Source organism: Populus trichocarpa, chromosome 2, assembly GCF_000002775.5.
Source record: "Populus trichocarpa isolate Nisqually-1 chromosome 2, P.trichocarpa_v4.1, whole genome shotgun sequence".
Classification (NCBI taxonomy): Eukaryota; Viridiplantae; Streptophyta; class Magnoliopsida; order Malpighiales; family Salicaceae; genus Populus; species Populus trichocarpa.
This window is the reverse complement of record NC_037286.2, coordinates 5,286,538-5,302,852: the sequence shown is the minus strand read 5'-3', so window position 1 is coordinate 5,302,852 and position 16,315 is coordinate 5,286,538. Positions and strand designations below refer to the sequence as shown.

The following is a 16,315-nucleotide window of genomic DNA, read 5'->3' as shown; positions in this document are numbered from 1 at the left end:
TGTAATATTCCAGGTGATCTCCTTCTGAAAGCAAAAATATTGCTGGGCACACATTCTGGTGCATGCCATTTTACCACTGAAAAAGCATATTCTAAACAGGCAACGCGCTATCATATTCCTTTCTTCTTGAGAACACATGCAAGCTTAGGAGCTGTTAATAATCTAATACTGACTCGTTTTTCCAACATATTCTTTCTTCATTAGATATTACCTGAAACAGAAAGAAACGAGGGCTAATAACTTCAGCATAATAAATAAAGTATGCATATAGCATAAACTCAAACTCTTGAACATCCATTATCATCTCTCTCGAAATTATTGAACATTTTTTTTATCTAATCTTAAATAAGATAATTTAAAAACTGAGATGAAGTGCAATCAGTTACCTAAATTGAAGGCAAGTTATTGGAACTTTATTGGGAAGCAATGAGTTATGGATTAAAACCCAATTTATGCCCATAATCAAATATACTAAATTTGGACCTTAGGTCTAAAGCCACCTTGTCAATTCAAAGATAATAAAATTAAAGTTTAAAAACCATTAAAAGAATCCAAAATAATGAGGACATGAGCTCTATGTCCGTGTGCATCTATCACATCATGTATTTAAAAATAAAATGGAACCTAAGGCTCGACCTCTATTTCCCCCCCCCCCCTAAAAGATCTGCAAGAAGGAATTTATTAGTGGCATAACAAAAAAAAAAATCAAATAATAATGATACCAAAAAATCTAGAAAAAATAAAAAATCTTATAAAAACATCTTCCTCCTAGCTTCCCAAAGCAATCTTAAGTTAGTGTTAAAGTTTTTTTTTTAATATTTTCTAGAATATATAATTATAGAGTTATTATATTAAATACACGGATCAATATTTCAGCTCAAAACTAAAGTTTTTCTTCATCTATACAGCACCCCCATCTAGTATGAACTAGGTGTAGTGCTCGCGTTTCACCGTGAATCAGATCAAAAGCTAATTATTGCATAAAAAATATGTCGTTATTTTTTTATGCATTTGGATAAAATATTTGAAATGATGATTAAAAAAACTTGACCACTATATTAGATTAAATCAGTCAACCACAATATATATTAATAATAAAAAATTAATGTGGCTTGTTGGACTTATAGGGGCCAAGAGCAAACTAGTTACCTCATTTAAATGGTGGTATCGTTAAAAACAAATCCATGCCATCATTGTTTTAACCTCTACCTAGCTCTAGCTTAAATATGAAACAATATATTGTCAAAGCATTAAATCATAAAAAAAAATTGGGAGTGAAATGAAAAAATAACGACATATTATACTGATCTGAGTTAACATGTGAAATTTACAATCCATATAATGGACACAACCATAATATATTAACCTGGTAGGACAATTTATATTTTTCTTTTTCCTTCCTTTATGCTCTTCCTAATTGGATCTTAATATATCTCAAGTTAGATTAACTTTGGAACTAAATTTAAAAAATATAAAAGAATTAAAGATGTAATTTAAGAAATAAATAAATTATGAATGATAAAATTAAAAAAAACTTGAGTATAAATAAAGAAAAAAAACCAAACAAACTCAGACAAATCTTTTAAACTTGAGTTAATTTTTCAGAACTGCAACCAATGAAATTCTAGATCCAGTTTCAATAAAAAATATCAATTTTCTATCAATTTAATATTTAAGGAAGAAATTGAAAAAAAATATTTCAATCTAAAAAATTTACCAAAGTAAAAAGCATAGTAATTAAAAACATAAGAATTAAATTTGACATAAAAATAAAATCAAATCTAATATTGAGTAATGAAGTTGAAAAACAAATTTAATTGAGATAATGATTCAAAGCAAAACAAATAATAATCAAAAAAATTGGATCAAATTAAAAAAATAAAAAACTAAAAAAATATAAAATATAAAAAAGAATGAATTTTGTAAATCATTTTAAATAAAATAAATAATAATAAAAGATACTTTTGGTATTATGTAACATGAGTTATTGGACTCTTTTCAGGCTGTAGAGTTTGAATAGTCAAAACAGGGCAGGAATGTTCATTCGCATGGAGAAGTTGAACTGCGATGGTTTCAGACTCTCTAAGACAGCCATCTACATTCGGTCTCTGGCTCTGGGCTCCTATGGCTGACGTCCCCTCTGATACCAGTCAGATGAGTCCCAAAAAAAAGATAATTAGACAACTAAGAGGACTAATGCGAATGACGCTATAATGGACCGAGAGAGAAAATGAAATAAAAACAAATGAATAGGAAACAACAGAGAGAACTAACTCTGGAGTCCGTTGGAACTTTATTTTGAAGAATGATACATCTGCTCGCAGAAATTCAAGATATACTTGCCTCGTTGTGATCATGTTGAATGAACATCCAAATTACAAGAGATGTTAATTACACAAAAGAAAATCTACAAAATTGCTACAGTAAGTTATTTCTCTGCATTAACATGATCCATGCTTCTCTGGTAACAAAACCAAGCTCACTTGTGAAGTCGAAACTCCTGAAAAGAATCTTTCCCTCCGAGCTCGGTGCCCGTTACTTCATACTCGTTTCATGATAATATATCTACTCAATCACCTCTACAATGTTTTAGCGGACCAAGCCGAAAAAATCTAAAAGAGTTTGCTTCTCTTTAAAGCAAATATATAAATAAGCATCATCATGTAGACTAATTTACAAAACTCTGCATATGCTTGCGAAGTTCCAGACTGCATATACTACAGTTAGAGAGATGAAATTAGAGTTCTTGAAACTGTAGCTAGACCTTTCCATCCGATGAAGGAAGATTGCTATCTGCTTTCACCATTGTAAGTGATGATCTGGAGACCGAATTGGTTCCTTTAGAGGGAGATGAGGAAGGAGCAGGCAGTTTCTTGGGCATCATTTGTTCCCAGTTAGACTTAGACAATCTTGACGCTTCTGATGAAAGAACAATGAAAGCAAGAAGAGTGAAGAGCAAGCACTTTTGCCTCCAAGAAACTAACATGTTGAATACTATCGTCAGGAGATGTCTTGAGAGCTCTCCTTTAACATTCCAAAGTAGCAGCTTTTAGAGAGTTTGTGCCAGCAGACATGTTGAGCAATGTGAGGAGAATGCCAACTTGTTTGTTTGAGGAAAGATGAGTCAATGGCAGACAATGGATAATTTGATAATACTAAACTGTTAAGTAGTTCATGCTGTTGCTCTCATTGTCTAAAAGGGAGTAGGAATCTGAGCGTACGAGTGAGGAATTTGAGGGATTTTAATATTCACCAGGGACCACTCATTAGTTGGGGTGAGCATAGGTGCATACTAGTTCATGAATGCAAATTCTGATTAAAATATGTCAAGATATTAAACCTGATACTGAAGCATGTGTTGTTACTAAGAAAATGGCTATAGCCTCAGCTCTATTTTTGAAAAGACCCACCTAAACAGACGTAGGGTTACAATTGTTCTTTAATTTCAATCATGCAATCAAGAGGATAGTACTCTTTTCATAATTTTCAGATAGCTCAAGAGCCGAACAAGTCTAACGAATAAAAGAAGTTCACTAAGAAATTCAAAAGGAGTCCAAAAAGAAGCATCTTGACACTTTTGTACACTGCTTTCCCAACAAAGTTAACTCCCAGCAATATAAAATATGGATGATCAGTAAGATGTCAATTTAAAAGTCCAGTGATCAAGGCACTCCTGTCCTGAAATGTATTTTGAGCAATTAGACAGAAAGGGACATTTTCACGAACACTGTACGTGCGTGTGTTGAGAATATATATATATGAAATACAACGAGTGTCTAGTGTCCAAACATGCAGCGATAAAATCTGTCATGGTCTGCTGTATTGCCAATTTATGCTGCATTTAAAATGTCTCAGCTGTCACAAATACACTCCTGACTCCTGTTTGCCAAGCTATGTAGCTTCTTTTATTCGCCAAGCTGAAGGAGCAACCATCCTGAAGAACATGTATGGAGAATTGTTCTAACTTCACTCTATGTTAAGAGAGTTTTGGCAGTCCAAAATCTCAACTTCTCTTATTAAGAATTACATCGAGAAAATAAATGCCTGTCAGTCTCACATGGCCCTGAAGTTTTACAGATCATACTTTGAATCTCCCGCAATCTGTGGAGGTACTTGATGGTTTCCTACTCGACAAAGGACTCGAGATTTAAGTGAAATCCTTTTGTAGTAGCAGGCACCAGTAACAGAGTTATTGTGCTTCATCAAACATGCTATTATATTTGCACACGAAGAGATTCCGATGGAGAAGCCCACTTGCTCTCTCTTTTTTCTTTAATTTATGGTCCTTTTCTTTTTCTTTAACTCTCTCTCCTTTCTGCTAATCTAGCTTCAGGTGGCACGAGGCGGTAGGGATCAGCCATGCCAACGGTCTACCTCCAACTAAATCCCCGTTTGGAGTTGTTTGAGCTTTCCAAATTCAAAACCCTAATGAAGATCTTTTTAAAAGATTTAGTAACTAAATTTTAATTTTTAATCATTTTTACATTACAAAAACATCTCTCACAGCTGCAAACTACATCGTGCAAACATCAGTTTAGTGCCAAAACTATAATCAATATCTCAATTAAATCTCTAGAGAATCATTTCCAATTTGTAATCTAGGAGTTAGGAATCCTTCTATTTAATAGATTTTGGAAGTCTTTCGTAATGGATTTGTGATAATCTTGGAAAAATTGTAGAGCTGAGAATTCTTTTAGGGTCCAAATAAGAAGAAAAATCTTTGGAAGACAATTGAGATTCACTAATTGAGAATTTTTTTTTGAGTGTTTGTTTGTGAGAGGTGCCACGCGGCCCACCTCACGGAAAGCATGTAATACATGCTTTTTCATGAGGTGCACGGCGGGCGGTGCACCTCTTAAACAAACACACGCACCTCTTAAAATAGTTTGAGGACTACTTGCCCAGAATCTTTTAATAGCCAGACTCAAAACTGTTCAGCCACATTTACTGAAAAAAGCAGCAACAGCATTATCAAACACCATAGAACAATATATATATAACAAATTTGCAAAATTGTGATTTCTCAGTAACATCCATGATAAGTATGCAGCCAAAATCCCTCTTGTTAAAGAGGGTTGATTAAAATGACAATTAAATATTAATGAAAATAAGGAGAATTTAAAGAATAACTATTATTTTACAACTTCTTGTGGATAAATACAGCTATTGATACTAACCGTCAAATGCCTACGATAGATAACAGAACCATACCTGTAAGCATAATACAGGCAGCCTGGTAAACCTCAGATGAAAGGTACAAACTGACGTGTCAGGCTTGTATGATGGCTGATGTTATTGTTTCCGATTCCGTAGGACGCCACGTTGTCTTTTGAACACAAAGCAGTCCCTCATTGTCTTTTGAGTAAATCATCCGGATCTCCCATTTCAGAGATTTGGCCAGGCTCTCAATCTCACCAATGATTTCAACATTGTCACGCACAATCAGCTTTCCTTCTGGCCTCAGGATCCGATCAACTTCTGCTATTACTGCCACTAAGTTGCACCTATGTTTAGAAAAACAACAGAACATCAGGTCACACAAACTATCCAGATCTCTTTCTTTAGGAAGCGGCAATGTGATGAACCTACCTCTTTTTTAGACTGGAGAAGAGATGATCAGCATGGAGAAGATCATAAGTTCTAGGATAGGTATTGAATGATTCACACCAATCATGATACATTCCAAACAAACCACGCTCATAGATCATTGGAAGCGTGTCTGCAGAGTCAATTGGGACTATATTCATAACCCACACTTTCAAGTCTTTCAGTGCCGCAGCAAACCTAAAACAATCACAGAAAAGCATAAGAAAATAAAAGAGCCATGGCAGCACAAGGCTATATGCATCTTAATCATGGAAAATGGAAACATAGCAACCATGATGATCATGAGCTACTGAGGGGAAACCCCCATCAATCATTAAGTCGAATGACATGCCAGCACATGAACACAAAAGGATAAACCAAAATACATGAAACACTCCTTTACCCAGCAGAACAAATCAAAAGAATGCAGCTTAAGCTTAACACACCAAAATCTTATCTTTGATTTTATGGGTTCATCTACACCCCAATCAGATCTATCAAAAAAAGCACATTTTGAGAATTGGATAGCACACAGATAAGAGAAAGTGTCTCTATTGTGAATGATAAACACAAGTATGCTTAGCCATCTATAGTATAAAATAAAATTGTTAAATTGCTTACCCTCCATATACAGCTCTCATGTCCATGATATTTCTCACAGAAGACCAGTTGATTCCTATCCCATTCAAATAAGACTGGGAGACAACATTTTTCCAATGTTTATAGTCAGCAGCAAAATCCTCTGCAGCAGCTTTACCATAAACTCCAACCTGAGAATTCAACCAGTATGGTGGTTTCTCCAGCCGTTTTGGCCATTGCTCAGGCCAATGAGACCCACGCACTGACGCATCTACAGGCACTTTATGCATACATGCCTCGAGCAGGACATTCCTGAAGACAACATCCATTCCTCTATTTAGAGCTTATAATAAAAGTAGTAGCATTTTTACATCGCTTTAATTAGTTCTGATTTTTCCATATTTAGTTTTAGTTTATAAACATTTTCTACCCAAGCTATGATGAAAACTCGGGAAGGGGTAATTGTGGAAGAACAAAAGGTTATTCTAATTCCATGGGACAAATGAAAGTACCACGCTGCATTTGGATCATCAGATTCTTTGCACAGTGGAGGCTCATTTTGCGGTCTATTATTATAGCAGTCATTGGAAGTTGGCTTTCTATATATTGCTGCACCAACACCATTTAGCGTGTCCGTTTTAATCACCACCAGATCCCAGCACATTGACTTTGTTAGTTTGGACATTGCTGCATAGATGAAAGAAAGAAAAGTAATATGAAGACAACCCATAGTACTATCCTCTTGGAAGGAATGCATGCGTTAGAAAATATTCTACCTTTCCAAATGCCCACATCTTCTGGACGCTTTCGATAAACTGGGGTGGCAGACCAGACAAAGTAACCACCAGGCCTCAACACCCGATTCAGCTCCAAAAGAAGTTTACCACCTGCAAGAAGACTCCAAATATCTCTCTGAACCAAAAAAACAAACCGACAGAAATTTTTTGCTAGAGTATAATAGACACAGACATTACCTTCAATGTGCCAAGGAACCCTACAGCGTGCACAATGAACAAGATCAAAAACAGAATTAGGAAAGGGTAATCTCTTTGTGCCCATAACAGCCAACATCGCAGGGATACCCCTTTCAAGTGCAAATTGAACCTGGGCTTCATGTTCATCCTTGGGAGCAAATGACATTGCAAGAACATCTTTTTCCAAAAGATAACCTCCAAAGCTTGCCACCCCACACCCAACATCCAATATCACTCGGCTTCTTTTTCCCCATGCAATATCAGGATGAGACTGCATCATTCATAGAAAAAAACTATCACATCATACTCTTCAGTGTACACAAACATATTTGCACACAATCAATCTAGTTCAAAGAAATAGCGTCTCATGTTCAATCTGTTGAATTATGATTCTACAAAATAAAGGACAGGAAATGCAGAAAACAGGTGCGATAAAGAAACTCACATCCTGAATGAAATCAATATAATGAAGAGCACCATGCTTGAACTGAGTTCCACCACCTGGAAAAGTAAGATATTCACCAGCAACTTTAACCCAATTCTGATGCCCCTTAACCTCGGCAAGCTTGGTGTTAGGGACATTATAGAACCATATCTGCCATGTGCGCCAAAAGAAGAAATTCAGCCTATAAACAGGAAAGGTTTTTTCATTGATTAGGTGGATCAGTGTTTACCTTTTCCCTGCTTTTAGGCCACTTAACTGAGCGTCTATATCCTTCAGGTATGGGTACCAAACAAGTGGGAGCTTCTTGAGGACAGTGCCTCTCTCGATGTTCATAGTGCTTTGTGCTTGGAAGCCTTCTTATAACGTACCAATTATCAAGGCAAGGAACATAGGCTGGTCCAGCAGTGACATTACAAAGTTTCCATCCATGACCATATTGATCCTTAGCTATTGAAGATTGTTGAGATATCTTCTCATTCTGTGACTCCACCACTTGAGTCGACCAAGCCCCATTTCGAGTATTGGTTTCATTTAGAAGTTCTGACTGTGTGCCAGCAGGTAAAATCTCAATGGAAGTTTGATCATTCTCTTGACTATCCACGTTATTCTCAATAGCACCTTCCTGGTTATTTTCATTTGCATTCTCCCCTGAGTCTGGGTTCTTCTCCCCATCATCTGACTTGGATTTATTTTCACCTGAGCTCTCCTCTGATTCTGTTTGATCGCTTTCATTTGCTTCATTGCCTTGAGCTTGGGTCTCTCCAGCTTCTGAATTTGATTCTTTATCACTTGAATTCAACTCTCTATCCTCTGTTTTTCCATCCTCATTATTTTCAGTCTCCATCTTTCGTTCCTCTTCAGAAACAGTCTTCCCATCCTGGTTTTCTTCTACCACATTCTTAGACTCGGCCTTCTCATCCCTGTTCTCATCTTTGTTATCCTCAACAGTACTTTCACTCTCTTTTTCAGTCACCTTTGGGTCATCATGGACATCAGATTGGCTAGCACTTTGAGAATCAACAGCATTGCCATCTTCTTTTGTTGCATCCTCCGGTAAATCACCAGGAATGTCTTCAAAATGCTTAGAAATATTTTCACCAGCCACTCGTTTCACATTCTCTTGGGATGATGGGTCTGAGTTTTGAACTGGAACAGATGATGAGATAAACATCCAAGCCCCAACTAAACACAAAGCAACAAACACAACCACAGTGGTTGTAGAACAGTAGTTGGATGACTTCCTCCCATCAACACGGGAATATTTTCCCATAGGCATGCTTTCTTTAGTATGATGTTGCTTGTTATGCAAATCTGGAAGGAAAAAAAATCAGCTAGAATACAAACCCTTACAACTTAAATTAAAATTAAAATTTAATAATCTATCATGAAAAAACTAATGGGGAACAATCACAGAAGAGTAAATATAAAGTAAGAAACTGACGCAACAACAATCCTTTTTTAACATATTTTGAAATCTTATGATGAAGCACATGTTATCTTAATCTCAGGGTGGACTAGTCTTCTTCTCTTAGAGATCATACTTCACGGCTCACGTTCGCTTCCCCTTTTAACTTCAATCAATGAAAAAACTTATCCTTTGTGGGTTCAAATTACATCTTCAGTTTCATTCTCTTTTAATATTCTTTTTCGACTTTATTTAAAACACTTTGCCTGCTTTAATACTGTTAAAAACAAGAACTTTTTCATGACCCAGTGGAGTGACAACGAGAGTATTCTTTTATCCCTTTTATGCATTCCTTTAATCTAATTTTCCAAATTATACATTATAACACCTATCGCTAAGGATATTTAAACAGCCAAAAGAGTCACAGGTCACAAACATATCAGAACTTTCAAGGAAAACAATAAATAAAGACCAACATCAAGAGTAAAAAGTGCCAGGAATAAAATCTCAATAGAAATCACCCATGGTGTGAAACATATACATAATTCTCATAAAGGAACAGCTTTTTGGAGAAATAAAAGACAGAAAGAAGGGTAGATTTTTTAGAAAAAGAAGACCTTTTTGTAGCTGGATTAAAGAATGAGAACTAGGAGTCGAGATTTTTGTTCTTGCAATGTAAGTTCAATAAGAAACTTAGAAGTATTATATGAAGAAGAATCAAACGAGTAAACAATCTCAGACACTTGATTGATCGCAGGTACTAATAAATGCCATAGTCAAAGCATATAGGCAAACTTATCTACCACACAGAAAAACAAGCGGTGGTCTTGAACTAAATCAGGAACAGTAAGAGGTAAGATCACAACTCAGCTTAAAAGTAAATCAACGTTCAGAAAGTGAAGAGATTAATAGCATACAATAAAATGTTGAATCTTATAAAGGCTTCGATCATGTCTTTTTAGAACAACATTGTAGGAGTTTAAAGAAGAAGCTTTGGAATTGTGTTTTGCAACAAGTGAAAGTGGGAACTGAGAGTGAGAAAAGAGTTTAGATACAGTTACCTTTCTTCTTTACTTAAAAGAGTATACCATTTGCTTGGATCTGAATGGAAAACCCAGAAACAGCAAAGCAATAGCCTTTTGGTTCTCCTCTTTATTCTGTCAAGAAAAAGAAAACGAGTAAACAGAGATTTTTAAGCATAGTGTTTTTTTTTTTTTTTCAGGTTCAGAAAATAAAATTTTTGAGGGCTGTTATAAATTATTAACATCAACAAAGAAATTAGGATTTGAAAAAAACAAGGTGGATGAACCAGTGGCATTCATGGATAATTGGATATAAATGGGTAGTATATTGAGTATTTTTTCAATTTAATTTCTGATATTTTATAAATTATAAATTCTATTTATTTATTTATTTATTTTTAAACCTAAACGGTTAAATATGTTATTTTGAGCTAAGTTTTTTATGGTTAGATATTAATGAGTGGGTTTAGCTTAATTAGAACTAAGATTTTAGCTCAATAAATTAGTTCAAACATATTATAAGCTTTAACAAATAATTTAGATTTAATATATCACTAAATCAATTAAATAAAATAGAAGAATTAATTGCAAAAAAAAAATATTATAACAAATTAAATTCTCAACAACAACAAAAACTCAATATAATAAGTTATAAACATGAAATTGAATTAAATATCTTTTCCTATCATCAACCAAAATCAACTACTTGAAAGCAACAAGAAGTAGTAATAGTAAGGTTGTCAATTCCGTTCCGTTTTGTTTGGAATGGCCAAAACGTTCCATACCAATTCAAAAAACGAAACAAAACGAAACAAATTTCATCTCATTTTAAATCTCGGTCCGTTCAAGATTTTTCGGCTAAATTTCACCCGGAACGTTCCTATTTCATTCCACATGTTCCGTTCCGCTCTTGAAAAGCCATTGAATCAAATTGAACCTTGTTCAATTTAATTAATTAAACCACCCAATTATAAAAAGTTTCTTTTCATTATAATTTTCAATAACAATGATATTAATAATAATATTGAAAATTATTATTACTATTTTCATTAACAATAATATTAATTTTTTAAAATTAGATTTATCACTAATATATATGGTTTATATTCATGTTGTTTTTTTCATGTTTATACTTTGTAGGAATTTGAGCAAAACAAAGGATACTTTAGATTCCATTAGCCTTGATAACATTAACCTAACTTTATATTTAAAATATTTGTGTTAAAACATTTTACTTTCATAATATTTTGATATTTTGTTTAAGTTGAATTACTTTAAGTTAAAGATCTATTTAATCTTGACTATTTAGAAATATTTTAAATTTTAAAATTATATTTGTTTGACATTGTGTTTGTATTGCATAATTTATAATTAATTTATCTTGAATTTGAATTATGTTTGTTGAATATATATATATGAACAGTACAACCCCGAAACGGCACGCCGAAACACTCCAAAACTGAAACATTCCATTCCAATTGAAAAAACAAAACATCTACCGAAATGGAATTGACAACTTTGAGTAATAGCGGACGGTAGAACAGCACCTCCAACAACACGTCTCAGCAGCCAAAACGTTGTCATGTATAATCCTAATTTTATAATAATTACTTAATAATAAAAACTCAAAAAAAAATTTAATAATAACTAATTACAAGAAACAATGAGTGAAAAAATAAAGCGAAACCACAAAAAAACTGAGCTTAAAATCGGCAATCGAATATCAAAGAAAGTTATAACAAAGAAAAACAGCACAGAGATTCAAAAGAGAAATAACAAGGTGATCAGATGCTGTGTCAAAATCAAAAATCGGAAGGGGGAGAGGGACACAGTTGACCTGAGAGAGAGTTTACAGGGTTTTCAATTATTTTTTTCTTAGGTTGAATTGACATGAGTATGGTGGAGGTTTCTTAAAATCAAGTTGAGGTTTTTATTTATAAGATGAGAGGAAGGAATCGATGCTTACGTTGAGGCATACGGGTTGATAAGGAGATGAAGGAACGAGAGAGGCAAAGCGACAAGACAGAAAAAAATAATGAAAAGACAGAAAGAAAGAGAGTAGTTATATCAAGTTGACTATAGAGTATATTGGTTGGGTTAAGTTGACTATTTTTTAAAAATCTTAACGCGTGATAATTGTCTTTTTTTTATTTTTTAACTCATTATTATTTATATTATTTAATTTTAAGGGGTTAGTTCGAGCAAGATAAGACATTCAACCTCCGAGGAGACTGATTAAAGGGTTTTTTTTTCGTTTTAAAAATATTTTTAAAAAATTTAAAATTTTTTTAATTTAAATTATATATTTTTAATATTTTTATATTATTTTAATGTGTTAATATCAAAAATAATTTTTTAACTTATTATTATTTATATTATTTAATTTTAAAGGGTTAGTTCGAGCAAGATAAGATATTCCATCTCCGAGGAGGACTGATTAAAGAGGGCAACAGAGTCAAAGTTATCTTGTCCTCCACCTTGATAATATTTAAATATTCGGTTCCTTTTCTAAAGTGTTTCAATTTGATCCCCTGGAAAATGTTAAACAATTCGTTCGTTGCTCAAAATTTCTTACTTGCATGTGCTTGGCCCTCCAAGAATATAAAGTTTCCCTTTACTTTTTTGAAAAATGAAACACTCGGTCTCCTCTCTTAAAAAAAAAAAAGGAAAAAACAATTTAATCCTTGAAAAGAAAACCATCACTTTTGCCTTAAAAAAACGATGTTTATTAATATATTTAAATAGCTTATTTTCCACGAGAAGAAAAGGATATCATTGGTTCTCTTAAATCTTTATTTCCTGATTATTTTTTTTCCCTGGCGCGATTTGTTACGAGAATCTAGTGAAAAATATTTTAAATGAGCAAGGAAATTCAGACCTGCGTAATTATAAATTCAGACCTCGGAAAAGAAAGAACGAAAGAAAGACTTTCGAGCGGTAAAAACTAAAAAGGGCTCCATGATCCATCAGTAGCTGATGTAGGAGGGTAGCACTACCCGTACGAGTTCTATGTATTTTTTAGTTTGTTGGGTTTAGGCCCAAAACAAAAAGACTACTGCGGCCCTGTGGCGTGTCGTTGTTATTGGGAAAGAAAATTATATCTTGATCATTTCACTCTGGATTTGGGCTTTAAGCTTTCTGGACTCAGGTTCGAAGTATACGAAAGCTTCTGCTTCTCCACGTGTGACGAAAACAAGCCTTAAATTCTGTAGGCTGTTACCTGGCGAATAGACAATGGGCTTAACTGGAGAGATCAATAAAGTTCATGTTAAGCCCAATGGGCTAAAAGATAAAATTCAGGTTTGAGAGCGTGGCCATATGTTAGGTCGTTGGGTATGACTTATCAAGTGAAGCGTAATAAACAGTGTTCATAGTTGTTTTTTAAATTATATTTTATTTGAAAATATATTAAAATAATATTTTTAATATCAAAATGATAAAAAATATAAAAAATAAATTTTAAATAATAATAAATAATTTCCTCAACCTCTATTTACAGCAAAATAACAAACAGGACTAATGATGCAACGTTATAGCATTACCACAAAACTACTCAAATGTTCAATCAGTGATGCTGACTTGTCACCACATCCCATTCCATCACCGATCACCGTTTCGTTTTAATTGTGAAGTCCCTATACCACTACTAATTACAGTTCACCAAAAAGATTCCAATTACTAGCATTTTTATTTATTTATTTATTTCGAGAAGTATTGAGTTCAAGCATAGCTTGATAAAGATTTCTGGACGTGGGGTCTGAGAATCCCAGTCCACATGACCAAAACTAGTCTCTCTATCCTTTTCGCTCTTTCAAGGTAAGTTTGGAGAGAAGACAATGGTGAGAAGTGAAAGATGAAGAAAAGAAAGAACTTGTTATGCATGTCCCATGGCCTGTCATTGTGCTCACTACGCCTTCTCACCATCACCACACATGCGATATTTCTCCATCAACAACATCACCAAGCTATCATCTAAAGTGACCAAACCTACCGTTCTTTCCTCCATTGACAACAGCAGGGCTTCCTATAACACATTGGTCTCCGAGGTATTCTCCTTTCCTCCGTCTCTTCACTAGGTCTATGTGCAGTATGTGTAGTGGCGTTGTCATATAATGTATAATTGGTTTAGATATACTGGCATTACTGGCTAGATTTTCATGATTTCGCCTTTTCTTCATCTCGTGAATTCACTTGTGTAAGAAAAATGATTCACTTGTTCCCCGCCAAGCAGAGCCATTCAGTTCTGTCTCACTCTGATGATGCAAGACGAGCAAATCAAGTACTTTAAAATTTACAGTAGTTTTCAATTCATTTCGAAGGAAACATTGTCACGAGCAGACTGATCAGATTGCCAAGTGAAGCAGCTAGCCCCTCTTCTTACCACTGATTAGTGCTATGAGCCTAAATAATCTGATTGGTTTGGTCTACTTAGATTGAGTCTATACAACAGTTACTTCATTTCAAGTCATGTTTTCATTTTCTGTTTACAAGGCAAGATTTCTTTTGCTAGAGGTTACAATGGCTCGTTCTACCAATCGTTGGTGTTGACTAACTGCCTATTTGGTGTCATCAGGCAGTTAGACTTTTGGGTCCTCCAGCAAAATTTGAAGCTTCAAAGCTGAAAGTTGTCTTGATGGGCGAAGAGATGAATCAATACTCTGCGATCATCCCTCGAACCTATATCTTGTCTCATTGTGACTTCACAGCAGACCTAACCTTAATCATCTCCAATGTCATCAACCTAGATCAGGTGGGTTCATATGATTTTCCTTTCCTTATTTTTGGACTAGAAAAATTGTGTTTTGGACTCTTGTGTAAGAAAATGAAATTGCTCACTTAGTTTGACTATCTAACTGGCGGTGATTGTGGGCTGCCCATCGTGTATATTCAGCTAAGAGGTTGGTATAGCAAGGATGATGTGGTTGTTGAATGGAAGAAACTAGAAGGACAATTGGCTCTGCATGCCCATTGCTATGTGAGCGGTCCCAATCTCTTGTTAGACCTTGCCGCTGAGTTCAGATACCACATATTCTCAAAGGAAATGCCTTTGGTAAGTGTTCTCGTGTGCAATTCCTTGTGTACTTCAGAATTATTTGGACAAATCTTTGGGCTATTGCATACACTAGTACTCTTCTCCACCATTTCTAAGGTATGTTCAAGTCAGGTACTTGAAGCTGTGTTAGATGGAGATGCGGCACTTTTCACAAAACATCCTGAGCTAAAGGATTCTTTAGTTTGGGTATATTTCCATTCTAGATTACCCAAGTACAACCGATTGGAGTGTTGGGGGCCATTGAAGGATGCTGCTCAGGTAAAATCTAAACTAGCCACCCATGGGCTGCAGGAGCAGTTTTACATCAATGACCAATTAATATTACCCTCATTCTGCTTGAAAACGAGAAATGCCCTTACTTGCATGACCTTTAACGAACAACAATCCCCTCAAGTAGCACCGAAAATCTTAAAAACGCATTTGATCTAATCCAGGCTATTTTTGTTTTTTTGGGATTATTGGAAATTATAGATTGTACTTGAATTGTACACGCAAGTGAAAGTGATAATTTACTGATCGACTTATCAGGGGCGACCACGGGATCAGCGAGGTTTTTCTGTGGCGAGCAAGGCTAGTTCACGTATTTCAAGAAAGTCGGGATGACCAAAGTCCATTTTCCAAACTCTTTTTGCCTTCCTTCTTTGATGTGCTCTCTCCATAAGCAGCATAATCTCAAAGGCGAATTTCCATGGCCAGAGTTGAAAGGACTCTGCTTACATAACATACAGACACCAAAGTTGAAGTTGCAGTAGAACAATGATTGTTTGAGGGACGGTTGATTCTTTTGCAAGTAACTCATTTCTTTCATTGGAAATATTAATTGACAATATTCTTGTGCTGCTCATAACATTTGTTAATTTGGCTAAGGCTGGGTGAAGTCTTAGTCGCTTCGTGATTAAAACACTAAAATTGGAGTCCTATTCGGTCCTCTCTGATCATCGCTCTCTCCCAGTAAGGTCCTGGTCCTGCATGCTCTGTCATAACAATGCCGGAGAGGAGTGATTAGTATACATCGTGAGTGGTTAACATAGATAGTTCAGAATTACTTGGACCTTTTAATATTTTGGCCCCTTAGGGACTGACAATGTGATGAAGGATATAAATAAAAACCAAAATAAAATGAGGGGTACAAAACAAAAGGTAGAGATAAATTTGACGAGGCTGCTCTGTATTCTTTCCAGATATACATTAAACTTGGGGGTAGGTGTTTGAAACTTTGAGGAGCTATTTGAAAATAATCCTTAAAACTCA

The 16,315-nt window shown here is 34.8% G+C and overlaps 2 protein-coding genes across 6 annotated transcripts; one reads left to right on the top strand and one right to left on the bottom strand.

Annotated features, from left to right (window-relative positions):
* Positions 1 to 4,997: 4,997 nt before the first annotated feature.
* On the bottom strand, positions 4,998 to 12,010 carry LOC7467848 (probable methyltransferase PMT24). 4 transcript variants are annotated; one of them, XM_002300921.4, is made up of 10 exons: positions 11,978 to 12,010; positions 10,051 to 10,146; positions 7,814 to 8,895; positions 7,585 to 7,734; positions 7,140 to 7,410; positions 6,942 to 7,052; positions 6,678 to 6,852; positions 6,208 to 6,477; positions 5,590 to 5,784; positions 4,998 to 5,504 (listed from the first exon to the last, which is right to left on the bottom strand). In XM_002300921.4, the coding sequence occupies exons 3-10, from the start codon at positions 8,858 to 8,860 to the stop codon at positions 5,270 to 5,272; spliced, it is 2,454 nt and encodes an 817-aa protein (XP_002300957.2). In that variant the 5' UTR covers positions 8,861 to 8,895; positions 10,051 to 10,146; positions 11,978 to 12,010; the 3' UTR covers positions 4,998 to 5,269. The 4 variants fall into 4 exon arrangements, with proteins under 4 accessions (XP_002300957.2, XP_024451583.1, XP_052306621.1 ...); XM_024595815.2 differs by lacking the exon at positions 11,978 to 12,010 and adding an exon at positions 11,849 to 11,960; XM_052450661.1 differs by lacking the exon at positions 11,978 to 12,010 and having other exon boundaries at positions 10,051 to 10,289.
* Positions 12,011 to 13,704: 1,694 nt separating this feature from the next.
* Positions 13,705 to 15,994, top strand: LOC7466435 (magnesium dechelatase SGRL, chloroplastic). 2 transcript variants are annotated; one of them, XM_002302172.4, is made up of 5 exons: positions 13,709 to 14,057; positions 14,585 to 14,761; positions 14,903 to 15,061; positions 15,176 to 15,322; positions 15,593 to 15,994. In XM_002302172.4, the coding sequence occupies exons 1-5, from the start codon at positions 13,899 to 13,901 to the stop codon at positions 15,665 to 15,667; spliced, it is 717 nt and encodes a 238-aa protein (XP_002302208.2). In that variant the 5' UTR covers positions 13,709 to 13,898; the 3' UTR covers positions 15,668 to 15,994. The 2 variants fall into 2 exon arrangements, with proteins under 2 accessions (XP_024450987.2, XP_002302208.2); XM_024595219.2 differs by having other exon boundaries at positions 13,705 to 14,057; positions 14,903 to 15,322.
* Positions 15,995 to 16,315: the final 321 nt, after the last annotated feature.